This window comes from Fistularia commersonii, chromosome 30 (assembly GCF_037954325.1).
Source record: "Fistularia commersonii isolate RoL2024-O1a breed Wild chromosome 30, RoL_Fcom_v1.0, whole genome shotgun sequence".
Lineage (NCBI taxonomy): Eukaryota > Metazoa > Chordata > Actinopteri > Syngnathiformes > Fistulariidae > Fistularia > Fistularia commersonii.
This window is the reverse complement of record NC_141313.1, coordinates 7,362,738-7,384,098: the sequence shown is the minus strand read 5'-3', so window position 1 is coordinate 7,384,098 and position 21,361 is coordinate 7,362,738. Positions and strand designations below refer to the sequence as shown.

General features: G+C 40.6%; 3 protein-coding genes across 3 annotated transcripts; 1 reads left to right on the top strand and 2 right to left on the bottom strand.

Annotated features, from left to right (window-relative positions):
* Window positions 1-865: 865 nt before the first annotated feature.
* On the bottom strand, window positions 866-7,132 carry snrnp40 (small nuclear ribonucleoprotein 40 (U5)). Its single transcript, XM_086177949.1, has 10 exons — window positions 6,916-7,132; window positions 6,244-6,373; window positions 5,715-5,808; window positions 4,538-4,703; window positions 4,221-4,343; window positions 3,710-3,830; window positions 3,540-3,622; window positions 2,435-2,496; window positions 1,856-1,959; window positions 866-1,661 (listed from the first exon to the last, which is right to left on the bottom strand). The coding sequence occupies exons 1-10, from the start codon at window positions 7,024-7,026 to the stop codon at window positions 1,612-1,614; spliced, it is 1,044 nt and encodes a 347-aa protein (XP_086034075.1). The 5' UTR covers window positions 7,027-7,132; the 3' UTR covers window positions 866-1,611.
* Window positions 7,133-7,231: 99 nt separating this feature from the next.
* zcchc17 (zinc finger, CCHC domain containing 17) lies at window positions 7,232-11,092 on the top strand. Its single transcript, XM_086177726.1, has 7 exons — window positions 7,232-7,281; window positions 7,932-8,073; window positions 8,947-9,047; window positions 9,141-9,232; window positions 9,311-9,411; window positions 9,542-9,693; window positions 9,944-11,092. The coding sequence occupies exons 2-7, from the start codon at window positions 7,935-7,937 to the stop codon at window positions 10,109-10,111; spliced, it is 753 nt and encodes a 250-aa protein (XP_086033852.1). The 5' UTR covers window positions 7,232-7,281; window positions 7,932-7,934; the 3' UTR covers window positions 10,112-11,092.
* A 2,344-nt stretch (window positions 11,093-13,436) lies between these two features.
* On the bottom strand, window positions 13,437-17,622 carry fabp3 (fatty acid binding protein 3, muscle and heart). The gene is made up of 4 exons (XM_086177727.1): window positions 17,399-17,622; window positions 15,611-15,783; window positions 14,582-14,683; window positions 13,437-13,905 (listed from the first exon to the last, which is right to left on the bottom strand). The coding sequence occupies exons 1-4, from the start codon at window positions 17,469-17,471 to the stop codon at window positions 13,852-13,854; spliced, it is 402 nt and encodes a 133-aa protein (XP_086033853.1). The 5' UTR covers window positions 17,472-17,622; the 3' UTR covers window positions 13,437-13,851.
* Window positions 17,623-21,361: the final 3,739 nt, after the last annotated feature.

Below are 21,361 nucleotides of genomic sequence, written 5' to 3'. Positions count from 1 at the left end.
TATCAAATATAGCAAGGTGTCGAACTCCTCATTAATAAAAGAATTTTTGGCCACATGGACCCTACGCACAATGGTGGACCCTAAACAGTGGCACCTGCTTTGCCCTTCATATCACCTTTCCTTCTATAAATTCTAGCTCTCTCACTTTCACACCGAATCAACATCTAGTCTGGGCTCACACTGACTGCTCCACTGATGTTACTTTGTGTATCTTTGTCTAAAATCACTTGCTTTTGACACTGGACTCACTGTCAGCTGCGAGTGTTCCCAAGAAAAGCCCAACACAGACACCCAAAGCCATCTAGTGTTTTGGCAGGGTAAATGCAGACTTACAAAGCGTTGCAGGTGTACAAACTGTAAAGTTCAGTTCCCTCTTTTGCCCTCATATTTCAAGGCTAGGACTCCCCTGAGTGCACAGCGGTGTCGGACATCAACAACAGACCCTGTAAGTCTTGCGAGTTGTGAGACGGAGCCTCCAGTAATCGCGTCTTGTTATGCCAGCACATCTCATGGATGTTTGACAAAATTAAGACCTGGGAGAATTTAGGGGTCAGGATCAACACCTAGAACTCAGCGCTGTGTTCCTCAAACCTCTGCTTAGTGACTTTAACAGTGCGTGGTACACTCAGGTCTGTATTAGTGTTAAAGTCTGTTATGTGTTTAGGTCTTCACACAGAGAATGGGAGTTGAGTGAGCTCTCATTTGGCCAGGATTGTTATACAGCTCAGTATAATCATTGCTGTTAAACGGAAGCAAAAATGATAATTACAATACAAGAAAAACTGAAGTTGGATATTGGCAAGTCTTCTTTGAGCTAAACAAATTAATTCAAGGTCTTTAGTGAAACAATCTGGACTGAAAAAGAAAACAAAAAGTGAATTGTTGGTAGTACAAATGTGTTGAATAGTAGAAATAATACACCCTTTTTTAATTCAAAATATTTCAACATCCATTAGAGTTCAGCTTAAGTCAATTTCACATTAAAGTCCTTTGTGTTTGCAGTAAGGTAGGTTAAAACATCATTCTCTTAAAATCATGAAGGGTATATTATACTCTGTACAAGAAACAGTGGTAAAGTTTATTTAAGTTCTCATGTACAAGGTCTAAACAGGCAGTAAAAGGGATGTTTGCGTTGCACAAACATGTATCTTTCTATCACAAATCATTTTGGATTGTGATACATAGCCTGAAAATATTACCATTGTGGAATAGTTTAAAATAAATGTCATAATTAATTTAGAAAACTCACTAGAGTGCCTCTGAGATGCTAATGGTGTATATGATTCAACAATAAAATTAAGATAAATTAACAACAGATTAGTTGTAAGCACAGTCATAGAGTAGAGCATAATAATGACAGGAGTATCAGACAATCCCTTCTGACAGGAAAATTATTTTTATTAAAAGAGAAAATTCTGGATAAAAAAAAAAAAATCAATGACATTTGTGTCAAAGTCATGTCCTGAGGTTGCTCTGAGACAAGATGAAGCACATGAATCTACACAAAAGGCTGATTCATTCACACACAACCCACTTCCAAAGGCTTCACGACACACTCCTGCATGCGCATGCGCACGCACACGCACACCCACACGCACACTCACACACACCCTACTGGATTTCTCCCATGTAGAGCCGCTTATCACTTGCACCAGACAGCACTGTTGAGAAAAAAACCCAAACAAAAGGGCGATTAAATTCTGACTGACAAAAAATGTAACAAATGGGCTTCAGTTCACAGAGCCAGCTAAAATATAGCTTCCTTTAAGTTTATTTCCCTTTTCTCAAAAGCTGCGCATTGAGCACTGTATTATATTATTTCGTTATAATCCATATTATTACACATTTCACTTACCTACTGGCTCCTCGGGGTGAAAGACCACTTCGTTAACAGAGCCAGCGTGGCCTGGCAGCTTGTACAGAATTCTACGTGAGGTAGTGTCCCAAATGTACACGAACCTAAAAATACATGCAATGAAAACTTGGTAAATGTAGTCAGAGTGGTTGTGTTGTGTTTTTGTGGGTCTGTAAGTTAGTACTTGAAAATCAGATCTTCCCTCTTCAGCCATAATGCCAATTTTGCAATCATTTTTTGAGGGACAAAGTATCCCTTTAGATGCCAAATACATGTTAAATTAATCCAGAAAGAAAAATGCGCTCTTTGCCTGGAATCTAACTTTGGGTTTGTGTTATAATGGCTGGATATTTTACTTTCTGAGTCAAACGTGTCAAACTTCCAACTTTATCATATTAGTATTTAATACGTATCCCTTTCTTCCATTACAAGACACACCCCTGTACACTGACATTGGACCTTGGAAGAGATCTCTTCAGAAGTTAAAGTTGCACCATGGTTCTGAGAAATAAAATAGACGATGACCTATAGATAATGTGCATGCATCAGGAAGATTCATCTGATCTGTGCTTTTCTCACCTGTCAGCTGAGCCTGCAGCTATCTTACTGCCGTCAGTAGACCAAGAGCACCTCAGCAAATTCTGACAGACAGGAACATATGTTAGACACTGTGCTGCAACATGACAACATTTTCTACGCGTATGTATGTATGTATGTATGTATGCATGCATGTATGTATGTGTGTGTGTGTGTGTATGTATGTGTGTGTGTGTGTATGTATCTATTAAAACCACAGTGAGGCACAGAACCTGTCATGGATGTGAAGTTACAAGCTCTGACAGGAGCAAGTTTACACACCCCATCAAAGATGTTTTTAGCGGAGCACCACGGAGACTGCAGCGTTCAGTTTGTTAAGATAACCTTTCAAAATCTTTTTCAAGTGTTGGGAGGCAAAAAGAATAAACCCCAAATATGACTATAAAACAATGCATTTATCCACCAACACACTTCAGAGACATCTTGTTCACTGCCATGGGCAAACAAACCCTCACAAATATTTGGACAATGTCCAAAATAAGGTCTCCACAGAAAAATGAACGAAAACACTGAACTACTGAAAACTACTGAAATACATCATGTGTCTTTGGAAATGTTCCAAAATATTTGAAAGATGCCTGATTTTGGTTAATTAGTATTAATGAAATGGTTCCTGTAAAATTAATGAAAACTATCTGGAGAGGATGAATACAATGAAAATATGACCTACTTAGTGGGTGTAATTAAACTGCTTCATAGAGAGACTGCTTAAAGAATCTTCATGCATTTACTTAAATATTTGAGTGACCTGAATAGACAGAGTATAAGAAAAAAAGGAATAGTATCAGGACATTTTTGTCCCTAACTGTGGCATGTTTGTGCAAATGCTTCTTTAATCACATTTGGACATTTTGGAGGGAGCATACCACCTCTGTATGAGTGCTGATTTATTGTTGAAAACAAACAAGTCTCTGTATCCAGTGTGAAGTGGAGTTTCAATGTTTAAAATATATCCAATCAATATTTTATTTACTGTGCAACTCCACTAAGAGCTTCTAATGGATATGGATTTAATACTGGATTTGGATGGAATAAACCATGACAACATCTAGTCTGGGGCATAAAAAAACTCTGTTATTATTGTTACCTTTTCGAAGTTGTGTACGTTTCCCTGGAAGATCTTCACACACCTTTCCTTGGGCGCAAATGGTCGAACATCCCAAATACGCACTAAACAGCCACACAGTCACAGGTCAAATAAAGGTCTGAGCCATAAAATACAGTTTTTTTTCTGCAAAACACACAAATGCACACAACCTGTGTTGTCCATAGAGTTGGACAGAAGGTAGGATCCCTCCGAGCTCAGGCTGAGTCCAGTCACCGAGTCACCATGTCCATGCATACTGTAGATCAGCTTGTTCTGCCTCAGGTCCCACACCTGGATGACACACACAAACATAGTCTAATACAGGGACACACACTGATCCACTTGTAGGGTGCACGTGTGTTTTATGGCCAGTATAATTTTTTTCTTTTTAAAAAGGCAGACAAGAGTACTGCACAATTTGACGTATTTTCATAATCTTCACCCCCACTAGGTGACCAAATACAACAATGTCAGGATACACTTCAATAAATATGCACAATGTAGTAGCTCAAAGTAGCACTAATATCCTATATGAAGGACTTTGGAAAAAAAAAAAATCAGAATAGTGGCGACTCAAATGTACAGCCCATTTGACTCATTTGGTACTGAAAGTGAATGGAGCACAACATTTTACAATTATTGAAAATACATAAATAACTAAATAAATAAGAACCCCAGTACCTTAATGTCATTGTCAATGCCGCCTGAGAGAATCTGATCACTTGTGTCATTGAAGGTGACAGCCAGCACCTGGTAGGTATTCTGGAAGGTGTGAATGGCCCCTTTCTTACGGACGTCCCAAAGCTACCGAGAAATGCAAAACTATTACAGCTTACACATACTTTAAGACAACTTAATGACAATATTCATGGCTCATTTTCCCAAAACAAGTCCAAGAAAATGCCCTTCTTATGGGAATGGCAGCTTACTGAAACTGAATGAAATGATCAAGGATTAAACAGGGACAAAAATGCATTTCAAAGCACTGGACCTCTCACCTTTACCGTCCCATCATCACTGCCGGTGCAGACAAGCTGGGGTCCTCTGCGGGCTGGGTAGCAGGTGTTCACGAAGGAGGTGTGGCCCTTGAGACGCTTGATCCGCTCACCTGTTTCGCTGTCCCAAACACCTACAGTCTTATCAGTGCTTGCTGAGAACAGCACACTAGAACACACGGCAAGACATACAGGTAGTTAATATTTCTAAATGTACAATATGTATTTTGTTAGTTGGTTACCAGTCAATGGATTAGCCCAGGGGTTGGGAACCTTTTTGACTGGGAGAGCCATAAAAGCCAAATATTTCTTGGTATGTTTCATTGAGCGACATGTAGTATTTTTAACGCACAAAAAAATGAAATATGTCTTACTTTTAATGAGACATCTGGTGCTGCACGGATTTGCTCAAAGTGCTTCTTTGTATTTGACCGTTTCATCTATGCAATTTTATCATAGCATATGAGACATACCGCAGATCCAGATGCAAATTCCTCTGTCCACGCAGCCTGGAATGCACGCTAATCGTTGTCTTTTTTTTCTTTTTCGCCATCTTTTCCATTAAAAGGGTTGTCGCGGATAAAGTAGTTGGCTATTTGATAAAATTAATTTCTTCACCTTTACAATGAACCCGACGTGCTCGGAACCCAATGGTTCCCAACTCGACCGACGGGTGACCCGTGAAATTTATCTTCAAAACTAATTTCTGTTTACTTTAAAATGACACAGTATTATGAAGAAATCTTCTTCTTCTTCTTCTTCTTCTTCTTTCGGCTTTTCCCTTCAGGGGTCGCCACAGCGAATCAACTTTCTCCATCTAACCCTAAAATTATTATGAAGAAATATTACAAGTATTCTAAAATCCGTTCCAAACTGATTTTTTCTTTTTCAACTAAAAATTGTCTGGGAGCCATATTGCATCACCAGAAGAGCCATTTATGCCTGATGCTGTTTTTACATCAGCAGTCACTATTGCTCTAAGTGTCAGACCACAGTTTGAAGGAGACTATAATTTTCATTTTATCCCCTCTAACATTCCTTTTTACTTTTTCCGCAAACTTGGAAGAATCAGTTACTAAAGTGGTCAGGGGCAAAACCCTTCGTCAGGACATGCCTTGTGAGTACATGCTGATTGACCCATAGGAGTAGGGTCTCTTTCTCCCAAGTGTTGAGTTCTTACCTGCCATCAGTGTTGTAGTGAAGCTCCATCACTGCTCCACTGTGGCCCTTCAGAGTGGCATAATTCTCACAGTCTCCATACACATTCCACATCACTGAAACATGGACACAATGGTGAACAAATTAATCCGTATAAGAAGAAATAGAGATGTTTTCATGTGTTAACTGTGGGCTTGCTTGACTTTTGCGACAATTATTCAGGACAAAATCATTTACAGTAGAGGTTATGGTTTAAATACCATGGGAAGATTCTAACATGAAAAGTGATGTGACAATGTGTGAGAATAACAACGATACTGTATGAATGTGTGTTACAATCACAGAGAGAAAGAGTCAGTAACAAGCATAAAGAAGCAATACCACCACATACTGCATTCGAGTAAATGAGATATTCATCGATTGAATTACAAGACTTGTCTGACTGATCTGTCATTTGTAATCAGCTTTTGAACAGTATAGCGATTTCTCGCGGCCATTGGCATGTGAGCATGATGATTGTGGAGGTTTAATTATGAGGATTAATATATTACATATCAGTCGGTCAAATCCTGAGGATGCTAGAGTGGCTCCATTGGGGTGAAACTTGCAGCAGTAGACCTCGCCCTCGTGGCCAGACATCAGCATGATTGGTGCCTGCAGGCTGGAACTCCGGGGAGGGCCCTGTAAAAATCAAGTCACATCATCAGGGATCAAATGTTGTAAAGTGCAAATAAAGACCATTAGTGCTAGATACTTTTAAACTCTGAAAATGAGCAGCAGACACTGGTCTGCTCATTGTCTTATCATTGTTAATTGCATCCTCACTGGTAATGAGGATTAACAATAATAAATTCCACCTTCACTGTATGTTTGTCCACCAGGTTTATGGCACGACTCGATCAATCGTAATGCAATAATTATAACAGAAAATGCCCCCAAAATAAATTAAATTACGATGTAATACCGTTAGGCCAAAGTCAGCACAAAAAAAGGCTTCAATTAACCAGGTTTTACCTCCAAGTGCATGCAGTGCATTCGCTATGTGGATGTGATGTTATTGACGTTTGATGTTTCTCGGTGCAGTAAACAACCTGGAGCTGTATGCAAACTAAAACATGTTTTCAGGTGTTAAACTAGTCTTAGTAATCGCGTCTATCAGTTACACTGGGCTTTCGCTGCACTTCTGATGTAGATACAACATTGTAACTTTCTCGTTTTCGTACCATGGCCACGAGTTGCTGGGACTGAGCCGCCGCCACTAGCTCCGTCCGAGGTCGCTTCACGGCGGTCGGGACCACCGCCATGTCCGCCACTCGCTTCTTCGGTTCAATCATCTCCAGTTACTTAGATACAAGCGATGGAAGCCGTTCAATTCGACCGCTTTTATTTACGAAAACGAATGCACTCCCTTCACTGATGGAAGTCCGACGCTGCGCTAGCGTCGAAGAAAAGAGAAGAAGTGCTTCCGCTTGCTAAGACGTGTGTGATTGGTCGGTATGTGTAATGGCTTCGGTGATTGGCTAATTTGCTTGTTGGTCGACCAGTTTGTCCCGGATGTGAAACCAGAGTTCGCTGCACAAAATCGGAAGGTTGGAAATTTTTATCTTAAATTATTTAGCTTAATTTTTAAGGGTCTCTTTCCAATGTTCGAATTTTATTGTCACACCCACCAATTATCACATTGATTTGTTTTTGTCGGGCTCAAAAGGGTAGCCATTTGAAGGCCATTCTGAATTCTAGCTACCGCTAGCATTGACGCTATTACTCATGCTATTTGATATAGACGATGAGATTTAACGACGCATAGGCTTTTTAAACACAGCTTCGTTGTCTTCAGAATCATAAACGCTGATTTTCAAATATTTGAAATGCTAAAATGCGATGCACTGATGGATTTAGGACCAAACCAGAATATTTAAAATGCGCTTGAATGTATAGAAAATAAATCTGTTTATAGAACAAATATCATAACAACTTTACGTATGTATTGTCAATAACGGCATCTGTATATATTTATTGTCAGAACCACATTTTTACATACTGCGTCATACATAGTAATGATGAAAAGAAACTTAGTTTTCTTTACACCTTTTAAGAAATTTGTTCAAATATCTTAAACCGTTTTATATATATATATATATATATATATATATATATATATATATATATAAATCGTTTATACATATATATATATAAATGTTCTTATTTGTCTTTATGATACATTTTCATCTATCTGTAGACAATGTCTGACAGTGATGGCCCCCCACCAGAGCCAGCTGGACTGGATGGTCTTCCACCACTCTACAGCATCTCTAAGGGAGAGGTGGTCTCTGTGCAGACTTACGGTGCTTTTGTTCGCCTGCCAGGATACAAGAAGGAGGGTGAGCCGGAGTTGGAAGGTTTCTAAAGAACAAATGAGTCATGGGTATCATCAAAGAAGTATCAAAATATAAAATAAAGAATGCACTTCCAGGAAGATTATGAGTCAGCATCTGCATCCATTATGTGTTGCTGAAGATGCAGAAAACAGTAGGGGGTTGTGATGATGATGATGATGGTGATAATAATGATAAAGATAACAAATTACTCTGCATACTGCCTGCATATTCACTGTTTAAGCAGTTTCAGCAGTTTCAATTTCTTCAAACAATGTGTTTTTTTATGACACTTATGTCTGTTTGGCATTCTTTCTTTTATGATTTACACTAAACAACTTCTTTTTAGAGGTTTCAGAGGAATAAAGTCTTCAAATCATAACACCCAGTGTCGTAGCTTGTCTGAGATGCATATAACAAATATTGTCTCCTCTTTCAAGCATTTTTGATGCTTAAAATTATTTGAAACTGAAGATAGATTCTCCTTTTTTAGACCATTTTCACATTGTTTTGGTATTCTAGATAAATCAATGTATCAGTACTTCTTGCATTGTGTACCTAGCCTGACCCTAATTGACTTCGGCATTTATTTGTGTTGCACATCTACAGGATACATCGGTGGCACTTTCACTTTAGTAATCATTATTACCGTTTGTCTGTGGAGGTTCTCAGTCATCCAGGTCATGGTGAATTCTTCTCGAAATCTTCTTGTCGTGGGAACTGGACTTGAATATCATCACTCAAACATGTATCTCCCCTCATCCTGTACACTTACATTAACACTGTTGTATTACAAGTGTATGTATACAGGAGGCAAAAAGTCCAATTTAAGTTTAACAGTAAAATGATTGTAAAAGGTACTCTTTTTATCTGTTCCAGGCTTGGTACATGTGAGTGAAATGTCAGCAACACGCATTGAGAGTGCGTCCGAGATTGTTGACGTGGGGGAACAAGTGTGGATAAAAGTAATTGGGAGAGAGGTAACTGCAAGCACAAGCATGCACACGCACACATGTTGTAGCAACAGCTTATGTCAAAGATGACTGACTGCAGCGCTGTCGTCTGCCTTTCAGATTCAAGGGGAAAAAGTCAAGCTGTCCTTTTCAATGAAAGCTGTCAATCAGGGAACAGGACGGGACTTAGACCCAAACAACGTGATGGCTGAGTATGTTTCTACATGTATCCATACGTGCACGTTTGTCTCCACCAGTATGTGTTTTTTGTTGACCGTTAATATTTCCAGGCAGGATGCTCGGCGGCGTAGGAATTTCAGAGATCACACGGGTGACAGGATCAAACTGGAAGCTGTTCTTAACACCGTATGCAAAAAATGTGGCTGCAAGGGTAAGAAAACGTCATTAAAACTGAATCTTTCAACTGTCACTGTCAGAACATACACCAGATTACTACTTTCATTTGTCTCTGTCCTGGAAAATTTGATTTCTACAATTACTTAAATCATCACCCTTTTCAGGTCACTTCACAAAGGACTGTTACTCTGCTCCGGGCTTGCAGTACACTCTTTTGCCTGAGGAGGACGACGAAGAGCCACAGCAACGGCAGCAGCAGCAGGCAGCCACAGTTGCACCACAGAAAGACACAGAGAAAAAGAAAAAGAAAAAAAAGGTGAATTTGACACAGTTAAAGTTAATGGCACGCATTTTGTATATAAACACCCAATACATTTCAGGAATCTCAGCAAATTCCCACACTTTGATGCTTAGATATTGAGATCTCATCACCTAATAATTTTTCTTTTTAGGTAATTGTTGACTGTTTTGAATGCATTTATATTGTCTAGTTAGAGGTGTATTTACAACACTAAAAAGATTCCTTTTTTATCAACTAATATTCTGGTCCTATAATAACCCTCAAGGAAAAGAAAATGAAGAAGAAGAGGAAAAGGGAAAGGAAGGAATCTGAGAGTGACAGCAGCAGCAGCAGCGGCGAATGCAAATCCAAGAGGAGGCGCCACAGCCACACTCTCGACAGACAGGAAAAAAAAAAGAAACACAAGAAACATAAATCTCACAAACACAGCTGAGCCGTGCTAAATGTGCAGGAACACACACTGTAGCTGTTAGACAGATGGAAGTGGTGAGCAACACACAGTATGACAGGCTTCCATCCAAGTCTTTCTATGTTCTCCCCGTTAACCTTCTTTTTACAGAGGATAAAAGGCTTCATTTGCAAGAACAGACAAAAGTCAAAACAGCAACATGTGTCAAATTATTAGAATGATTGAAATTATAAAATTATTAGAATTAATAATTTATCAGAATAATTCAGTCTGTTTTCATATCATTTGCCCAGGGACACTTTAAATATCATTGGTTTAATTTTGGCATCTGTATTGACCTTAACCAAATTCGAAGTAATAGTGTTTTTGACAGCTTGAATCAGATCCACCTCACCCCGAATAGGTTTTCCCTTATAAAAACTACACCCCTCCACCCAAGTGTATTGGCCTTATCGCTCTGTGCTGTCATGCTTAAACAAAAAAACTGAAAAACCAAATTTGGCTGATATCCAAACAGCACAGACCCATCAAGGCTCCCTTTCAAAGGGTAGCAAGGAAAAAATGTGCTGTTAAATGAATCAGGAGATACTTACCCTGAGGTAACCTCAGAGGGAGGAGCGTCTCCCCCACATGCAACCAGATACTGTCAGTGGAAGTAACATGGTCTCTTGTGGCTCCAGGTATTTTTATTTTTTTTGTACCGCTTTCCACTTTCATCTGGTCTGTGAAAACAGTTAACACGTTTGAGGGGAGTAGAAGCAACAGTAGGGAGGCTCGGGACGCAAAATTCTTCATAGAAAAACATTGTATAGGAAGTAGTAAAGACACAAACAGGAAGTGTAATGTATCACAAGTTAGTGTGACAGGAACCTCATGCTTGGGTGATATCCTGAGGTTATTCTCTGCTTATTGTATCGTCTGCTATCAGGACACAGAGCTCCCTTCCTGCATGGCAACTGTTAATTCCGTGAAAAAATCCATTAAAAAGAAAACTCCTGATACCCATTCTTTTCTGGACTTGGAAATTTCTATTCACTGACACGCTCACACACTACACGTTTCATTTCCAGGGTCACATTAGGGTCTTCATGTCATGTCTGCTGGCAGGACTGATGTATTGACACAACAGACTGTTTGACATTAGGCCGTGTCCAATGAATATATGGTAGTGATACTGCCCTGCAGTTTATAGAGATTAGGTATTGTTGACCATGATGACATTTTGGTGCTTTTTATTTTCACCTGGTATCGACCCAGTTTGTTCATGTCTACTCCTATACTTTTGGATTTATGGATTATTTCCTGCAGCTGTTGTGTCATCTTCAATGTCTTCTTGCCAAAGATTAATTCAATCAAAATCAACTCAAGATAAATAAACCTTTAACACATGGGATTAAAAAAACTCTTTTAGTTCTCTAGAATGGGAAACCATGACTATGATTGTAAAATTTCCCGTATTCACAACCACAGAGCTTCTGCTCAGGCCAAGCAATAGCTCTTCCTCTTTGTTCTTAGCTGAACTATTCAGCTCTGGTAAAATTATGAATAATGTCATCATTTTCTTTGAAAATACTTCAAAGTGTTTAGCAGATATACCTGGGCATATAATCTGTGTGAATCCCTGCAAGGTTTGATCAAGCACAGGATTCCGTTCTGAGGTGGTGTGTTCAACAAAACTGGTGTGCCTCTAAGGTCTCTGTGGTTCCTTACCTTATAGTTACAGAAGTTAGGGGAGACTATGAGGAACAAGGGGAGACTATGAGGAACAAATGTTGTGCAACATTACAAAAAAATCCTATTATTAGGACAGTCTGCATTAAACCATAAGCCTCAAAATGTACAGCAAACTAGATTGCTTGGAATTCATGTAGAAATCTTTAAGAATTAGCTTTCAAGTGGCTCTTCAAATGTCTCCAAGATTTGCCAGTAAAACATGCTGACTCTTGGGAATTTCACAAGTATTTGTGCATTTTTTACCATGGTGAAAACCTTGAGGCAATTTAATTTGCAGTGAACCACCAATCAAAGGCAAAGTACAAACCTCTGTTGGACGAAAGTCAATATCACTATGTCCACTCATCGTTCCAATTTTCACTAGAGTGATATTTGAGGAGTGCCTGGAGGGAATGAAATTTCAATGAATAGCAAACTCCGGTCCTATGACTGGTCTCGGGGACCACAATTCACCAGTTATCTTAAGACATGTCTCCTCCATGTGTCCACTTTGGAGCAGACATTTCACTCCACTTGGAGTGAAATGGATTCGCTTTTAAGAATTTGGTTAATACCAGCGTGACTTTATATAGTGCTTCTACACTTATAAAATCCAAATTTCACAGAACAGAAAAAAGATATAAAAAGACGTTTAGAATCTCGAGGCAACTTGACCATTACACCATAATTCTCTGCTTATAAAAATTCCTTACTATGGATATTTTCTTCTACATTAGTGGTAAATCAGGAAAAGCATTTTTTCATGTCTCTGTGTATAATGCATCTTCTCTTTGGCTTTCCTGTCTGTGTTCTTCTTGTAGTTTCAGTCAACATTTTTGTTTTTTAAATTACAAAGTTCATGAACCTCTCTTGGGATTATTTCAGGGACAAGAGGCTAATTGACCCTGTCTAAGCCCCCCCCGTACCCGATCTTCATCCTTAACCCTGCATAAAGTTGACACTTCTAAACTTGACACCACTGGACTATTGGAGGAAGTCAGCTGAAATCAAAAAGCCTGTCTCTGACATAGGTGCAGGACATAATAGCACCTGCACCCCTGGCAGGAGATATGACAAAACAAAATTTCCTTTCATCTATCCAGGGCAAAAGCCAAATACATACTTGTATAACACACACACACACTCACACAGGAACTTTGGAAGAGTTATAATTAGCCTTGGAGTGAGTCCTTGTCAAAACCTTCCATGACGGAAACTGTGGTCACACTCTCAGATCACTCCAGGTCCAGCCGTGCCGTATTCATGAACACAAATTTCCTTCTTTTTTTTTTTTCGCTGAATAAACAACATAGCCTGGGTCAATTGAGGCTTTCCACTCATCCATCATGTCAAAGCTCCGTTGTATCCATTTCCACTTCTTCCTTTTTTAAGTTTATGAGACCGGGTTCCTGTCACAGCTCTTTGGGGACAGCAGGCACTGTCTCCAAAGAGGGTTGACTATAAGGATGACATGATTCATGAGAAGCCATTTCAAGTTAGTAAAAGTAGATACATTTTGAATCTAACAACTGAAACTTGCCACAGAGACACTAAACTGGTGTAAATGGCTACATGGCTTTGTCTTTAATTCAGACACTGGAATTCTCAGATTTGATAACCGATGAAATCTGTGACCTCAGAGAACATAACGACAATTTTATTGTAGTTTTTTTTTTTTTTTGCAGCTTTGGACAGTCAAACAATCAAATACCTCTCCAGATTTATCATTGGCATCATGCTTAACATCATGAAAAACAAATACCCGGAAGGTTGGAGAGAATAAACGAATCATTGGAATTTTCCTCTGTTTTGTTTGTTTTTTTTTACAACAGAGGGAAACAAACATATTAAGAACAATAAATGTGGGGTCACATTCAGCAGTTAATGTTAATACTAACCATCCGCTATGAGGGGATAGGAAGAGAATCACCATTACATAAACAAGGTGTTTGTCTTTGAATTTGTCATGAGGTTAAAAAAAGTTTAGGGTCCAGAGCTTCCTTCAGCTGATGCAGGTAGATGTTTTGTAAGGGGCTCAGTCTTGTCTTTTTTTATTCTGCCTTCTCGTAGCGACGTGTGCAGACAACGTCGCCGATTTTCAGTGTCTTAAATTGAGAGAGAGAGAGAAAAAGTTAAATATAGAATTGTAAATAATATAAATCTAAATCAAAAGTGTTATGGCAAGGACCACATAAGATCAGATATCATCCGTGACGTGTCTAATTATAATGCATAATCTTCTGTGATACTGAAGTGGCAATCAGTAACATTTAAAACACATCAAACAGGGTGCACCAAGTTAGGCTATGCACAGCAAGTTAGGCTATGCAGTGTGTGTGTGTGTGTGTGTACGTTTGTGTGTCTGTCAAAAAAACAAACAAACAAAAAAAAAACCCTCACTAACCCAAGCTTACTGTTCTGTATATTTCCTGTGCATCGTGTATTTGCAGGTGTATTTGCAGTCCCTATGTCCTCTATTGTAAGTCGCTTTGGATAAAAGCGTCTGCCAAATGCAATGTAATGTAATGTGCACCTAAAAAGACATGAAATGGAAGTGAATGAAGATTTTAATAATAAACCGGAAACAATCTAAAAATGAAAAAATATTAGAAAAATATCAAATGATACAGGTCCGGTCTGTGACAGTATCTTATCTGCATGTTTGTAAATCTAACCCCCCCCCCCCCCCAATGTCACTCTATCATGGGTCAAGCAACATGTCATGCTTATTTCTGTCGATCCCACACCCCAACTACGGATTACTTTATCGCGCACACTGACCAATGTGAGGTTGTTTCCGTTGACTTCCCTGACCAGACTGGTCTCTTTGCCGTCCCACTTCTGTATGTGCACCATTTTGCCGTCTTCTATCGACACCACGGACTGTGAGGAAAGCAGTGATTGAAAAGGTAATTATGCCAAAGTGCACATACAGCATATCATCCAGGAATAAAATCTTTGGTCCGTTGGTAACTAAGAGCAGAAAAACAGACTGAACAGTTTAAGCATAAATTAAAATTCAGTGATAATAATCCTCCCATTGAATAATAATTGGCTTGTATATGACAAATAAAATAATGTACACAGATAGCTGGCGATACAGACTTTTACTGTGTTATAATGGGTGATTTATACTATTATATTAATACACACCTTTATTGCAGACGGTTATACTTTCTGTTAACGATTCTGTGTAACGTTTAAGTGATAATAGTGGAATTAAAACAAGGACTTTTGGTTTTTGAACAATCCCATGAAAATCACTGACATGATGTTGGGAAAAAAATATTCACAAATGGCTAATTATTTAATACAACTCCATTATATTTTTAGATTTCAAACTTTGCATTTTGACTCAACGTGCCAGTGATCTGAATCATAAGGAGCCAAAACCAAAGCATTTTTAGGAACAAGTAAAGCCTCGTTTGCTTCATTTTCCTTCTGGCCAACATCCAGTTAATGCTGCCAATAATGACACCATTAGTCACAAACTCACAATCTGAATATGTAAACTCCCCTGGGCTCAACATCCGTGTGCGATTCTACATTTTCACTCATCTTCCAACTTGGCCTTTCCCCAGAACCACGCCCAGATGTGACTGCGGTCTCATTCCACGGGTCCATAATATGACTGATTCATTTTTCCTCGCTCAGAGACTCGTTTTCCTTGTGACTGTTATACCCACAGTTACTTATGAATCCTTTGGGATATTTGAATTAGCTGATTTTATTACTTGGGGGACAAAAAAAAAAAATCACATTAACATTAGAGCTAAAGATTCTCCCAACTCTGATCTTGTGACTTCTCACCTTGACCTTCCTGTCATCGGCTGTGGTCTCGTCAAATTCCTCCCCCAGCTTGAAGCTCAGCTCAGTGTTCTTGATGGTACTCTGAGTCTTCACCGTCACCTTGTCGCCATCCACAGAGATGATGGTGGTGGGCTTGGTCAGATTGCCGACCTTGCGTGTGGCAAAGCCCACACCTGATGGAGACACATGGTTTACATGCTGAGGGTATACATGCTGCCTTGACACACACACAAAATCAAAGTTTACAAATCAACACCTGAGAGCAGGATTTGCACAGGTGTCTCTTCTTGACAATTGTCACCAGTGTGAGAAATGCCCGACAGAAGTCGTTCCTTTGTGCTTTAAGCAATCGGAAACTCTCTAATCTGTTTGTCTACCCTCCAAAGCTGCAATATGTTCTTTAAACACTGCATGATCCTGTTGACCCTGTGCCCCGCCTGGCCATGTGTATTTACAAATGAGTTTTTTTTTCTCCCTCTTGAGTAAGAGTGACTCATGCCCTCAATTTAGCAGAGATGTGAGTCTGTTCTTGGTGTGACCGATGACCTGGTTCCTGTCCCTGAGGTAGCAGAGCCTCTGTGTGGCTCCCACTTGTGCTTACTACAACGAACTGTCAATGTGTGTGTGTGTGAAGGCATGCCACTGATCCAAAGAATTGAGGTCAGAGGTCTCGGTTGCTAGGATGCTGGGAACAGTCGGTTCAGTTGTAGTATGGCTCCAAGGTCAATGGTGGGAATCTCAACACACACCTAATGTAGCGTGACTCTTCACCATGCACCTGTTCCCATCTCACAATCGGGGTGTTTGCAGAAGTCACAGATACATTGCTGACATGAGTCAAAAATGCACATTCACTAAAAAATTAGGAATTCTAATTAGTCCACACAACAGTAGGACTCTGGCGTGGACTGACCTCTTCATCTTTACCTCAGTTGTGCCCTATTTACAGGTGTGTATCATGTGTTCTGCCACATTGGCACAGGATTAAACCTCTCAAGCATCTAGATTTGTTTTACATTGGATTTTGGCACATGGAATGATAACATATTGTTCCGTGTATTAATGCATGTTGCTCAGTTAGGTAAATATTGATGCAGGTCCCTTTCATCTATATAGTGTAAAAGATAAATTGAAAAAATATGATTCAACCCGGTCCCTACTTCCTTGACCCATGAGCCCCAGGGAATAGGGAACATCTTAATATTCAACCCCTCCCACGACCTCAAACAATGACCTGCATTCAGATAAGGTCACCCACAATGCTGCTGTGTGTGTGTGGGTGTGTGTGTGTGTGTGAATGCCATTTGCTGACCGATCGGAGTTCCTCACAGTGGGGTGGATTTTCTTTTCTGCTCTCAAGGGGGCCCCTCCCTCTCTTCCACCACTCAGGCCATGCTGCTAACCACTCCCCCACCACCCACACACACACACACACACACGCACACACACTCACGCACGCACGCAAGCACGCGCACACACTCCTGCAGCTTTCTGGCTCTACTGACTCTTACTTTACATTCTCCATCTTGGTTCCACCCTGTTTGACTCATTCATTCTCCCCCTCTGCAAGTTTTTCTATTAAGCACAAACAAACCTTAATGGCTGCCCTAAAACACACACACACACACACACACACACAAAATTACTCAACAGGATTTTCACGTGCTTGAATACCAGCATTACCAGTAGCACATCCTCTGGCCCTACAACACTCACACACATACACACACACACACACACACGCACACACTCACACGTGTCTGCACTGCACATGTGCAAAGCACTCACCCAGTTCCTTCATGTAGTCATCAAATTTATCGCTCTCCTTCAGGTTCCATGTACCAACAAAAGCCTCAGCCATATCTGCAGCAGGATAGTGTTTGAGTGACGAGGTGACCGACTGTGTGAGGGTGTATAAGGCTGTGTGTGTGAGAGAGAGAGACAGGGAAAAGATTGGGCTCAGTTAGGAGGGAAAGAGACAGAGAGAGAGAGAGGGAGAGACAGAGGAGTCAGCGACACCGCAAGCTTTGCTGCATTCTTACTGGCTGGATTTATACCGGCTGTTCATGACATCATCAGGCTGTGCTGAGGCTGAAGGGGAGGGGTGATGGAGAGGGGTTGGGGCAGATTTTTTTTTAAATTTGTAATTGAAATAAGCACCTCAGTACAATTCAAGTTTATTTTAATGTGATTTTTTTTGTGTGCACCGGTTTGTCCTGATAGTTGTTTTTTCTTAGTCGAGTAAGTGTGTTTGTTGATGGACGTACCAGTGGTGCAAAGCTAAATCTGAACATCTGAGCGAGAGCGCGGATGTGAGGGGCCGCAGAGAAGAAAACCCCCAGCGTGAGAGAATAAAAGGCACAGTAAAGGGATGAGGGGGGGCAAGCCATTTCCCTGACAGACAAAAGAGAAGAAAAACAGATTGAGCTTGAGAAAGGACATGGGGTTGATTGATTTCTTTGCAGGGGAGTCGGGGGGAAGGGGAGAGCAACGCTGTGAACCCTACTCAGGCTCTTTCTGTTGCTGGAATCCTAGTTTTGCATTTATTTCACTTATATTGACCTTCAGCTGGCCTGACGGGAATCCATTTACAGAGACTATAAATGTGTATCACAAGCGTGAAGCTGTGTTCACCACAGACACCCACTGAGCTGTTTTGCTGTTCAAGATGTAACATTGACATTTCCTCCTCTGCAGGTTACTGAAGTTGTTGAACCGCACTTATTAAAAACTGATAATGATTACTCATAAAAAAAAATTCCAATAAACAAACCCACACAAAGAAAAGATTTGTCCCCAAATGGGTTCAATCACAATTAATCACAAAAATGAAACCGAGAATTAATCTAAAAATGAACCAAACTTAATGGTTAAAGTCTCTCCACAACTCCCTAAGCTAAAGAATTTGAGATCATTGTTGGAACTTCAAGGCTTGGATCAACCCCCGACTCCGACACCCACCCCCACATTCCCCAATGCCCCTGTTCAAATCGGAAGCCAAACAGACACATCCCATCCTTTGGCTCCAAGACGTCGTACACCTGCACAGAGTCGAGTGCCCGGCAGTGGAAGTGTCTCCGAGGAAGACTATTAGAGCAGCGGGGAAATACAGCAAAGTCCAGACCGGAGCGTAAAGAGGGGGTTCAGGAGACCAGACAAGGAAAAGCAAAGGAATGAATGGGAGCTCTCAGGTGGTCCGCTCAAGAACTTGGGTCAGAGCAGGCTGACTGAAAGCGGGAGGCCTAAATACAGATATGGTCGGGCAACGGTGACGGCTAGGAAGGTCTCGAGTTAATCTTTTTGATAATCAGCAGCAATGATGAACCCTCTCGGTCCATTGTGGTTGGATCCTCCCGTTTGCTCTTTTTCTCAGCCAGATTGTTTTTCTTGAGGTTGTAAGCTCTTTGGGCTGGGTTTCTGAATATCACACCCCGCAGGGTCCTGGCATAAAGGAGAAGAAACACTAATAAACAGCCAGTTAACTTAAGTTTAAAGCTTCAAAACAGAGCAGAATAACTAATATGAGTCCTCCAAAGATAACAGTATCCACATACTACCTGAGCAGTTGGTAGTAATTAAAGGTTTAGTCTCCTCTAGACGGGTCTTGTGATAAAACCTGAAAGATGCATTTAACAGAGTTAGAAAAATGGTAGTACAGATCTTATCTTTAGTCCAGTCCACTATGCTGGGGCTGTGACTCGCCAGACATTGTTTACTTGTAAACAATGTTTTTAGATGCATGCGTAACGGCAAAGCTGAGTGAGTCCGAGTCTTGTTACGGCGTGCAGGTGTTTTTCACCTTTTTGTGGGGAAATATTTATAAGCCGACAGTAAGAGTTACCGGCCACACATTATGAAAACCTCTAAAAGGTTAAAAAGCGTTATCTCTTTTTCTCACCATGGAGGACAAAGGAGGGAGAGTCCAGCTTGCAAAAAGTAACAAAAGTATCTGCAGCTGCAGTCCAAACAGCTGCCTTGAATTTAAATTTCCCGTTGATAGGTGGTTGATTAGATCTACTGAGGTGTAACACAGCAAGATAACACTCAGGTGCTTACACATGGAGAAAGGACAATTGAAATAATAGCGTTGTATTAACTTAAGCCCTCCAAGACTCCCCAATGAGCTAAAGGTATTTTGTGTGTTTCGTCAGCACAAAAACAAACAAAATGTGTAAATAACTTTTAATGGCCTGAAAGAAAGCAAACAAGTAATTCGGGGAAAAATAATGGTTCAAAAATAATTCCTCACAAGTCTTGGCCGCTGTAAAGATTTGTCAGCAAGGAAATGTAGGTTTGAGGGACCTCTGCATTGAGGAAATAGTGCCGGGGAAACAGAGAGATGATGGAAAACAGGTTGGACTGAACACATAGTTGAGGGAATATAAGAATCCAGGAACAGGATGACAAGTCAAAGCGAAGGGGAACATGGACTGGGGGGAACCGAGATACTCACAGATCCCCCTAATGCGGTTGTTCAAGGACTGAAAAAAAAACAGTTTTCATCTGAAGACTTTTGGGTTTGTAGCCTAAAACCTCATCCTCTCTGTCCTTACCAATTCTACCTTCAACAAAAACCAACAAAACCTGTTTGTAGACTTGAAGTCCAACCTTACAAGGGGAAAATGCCACAGAGGGTTCTCACAAAGACGAAGGCACACAGCATTGATTCACAGCAACGAAAGTCAAGTGATTGTCCATCTGTCTGATGAAATCCCTTGATGTCCAGATGTGCAGATTGTGTAACAGCACACACACACACACACACACACACAAACACACACACATTGACACACTGTGTTGCTACACAGCCCTCTACTCTGAGAATTTTTTTTTTTTTTTTTTTTGAGGGGAGAGTCAATAGAGCAGTGTTACATCACATCGCACCACGTTACATCCCTTGTCCCACTGCCCTTGTCCCACAATAGTGCCTCTCTTTTAGAGCCGTGTCTAAACCAACACGTTTATGTGTGACGGAACGAGACAGCGGAAAGCATGTCCGATATTTGACTTAAACAGGTGTTGGAAAGAGGGTGGAGGAGAGGAGGTGAAAGGTGAAAATCATACAAAGCAGTTTGCTTGTACCAGTGTAGCCTGTACATTGGGACACAGGTGTATGTTTGGTCTTTTATTATCTTATAATATGTGGGACTCATGCTGGACATTTCCAGACAGTGAGGGAAAGAAAGAGACCCCCCGCTCATGGTTTCAGTACGTCTACGACACATCACCTTTACTTGCGCTGTTGCTGTCACGCAGAAAAGCATGGCCGCTTCTTCCACGTGGCCGCTAACCTTCAAACTAATGCAGACAAACTGTAACCTTTCTGTTGGTCATCTGGTCTGCGCAGAAATCCATGAATATCGTTTTAGGTTTATTGAGTTGAAATGATCCTTGTGTACGTAACAAAATCAATTCCCCAGGCTAGACTGCTGTTGGGGTTGTTGACCGGATATGTGATTACAGCCCCCATGCTGTCCAGCCAAACCCCAGCATGTGTGTTTGAGCTCAACACACACACACACACATGCACAACTTTGTCCTAGCAGGTGTCTGTGAATGTCTATCCAAAGTATTAGGGAGGCCATAAAGTATGGAATGTTGATTTGTGTTCCAGATCTTCCTCCTTGTGTGTGTGTGTGTGTGTGTGCGTGTGTGTGTGTGTAACATGCAACTGAATCAACAATGTCACCACTCCCTTAAACCCCCCCGCCCCATTAATTGACCCCCTGACATCGAAAAAACACAGCGGGA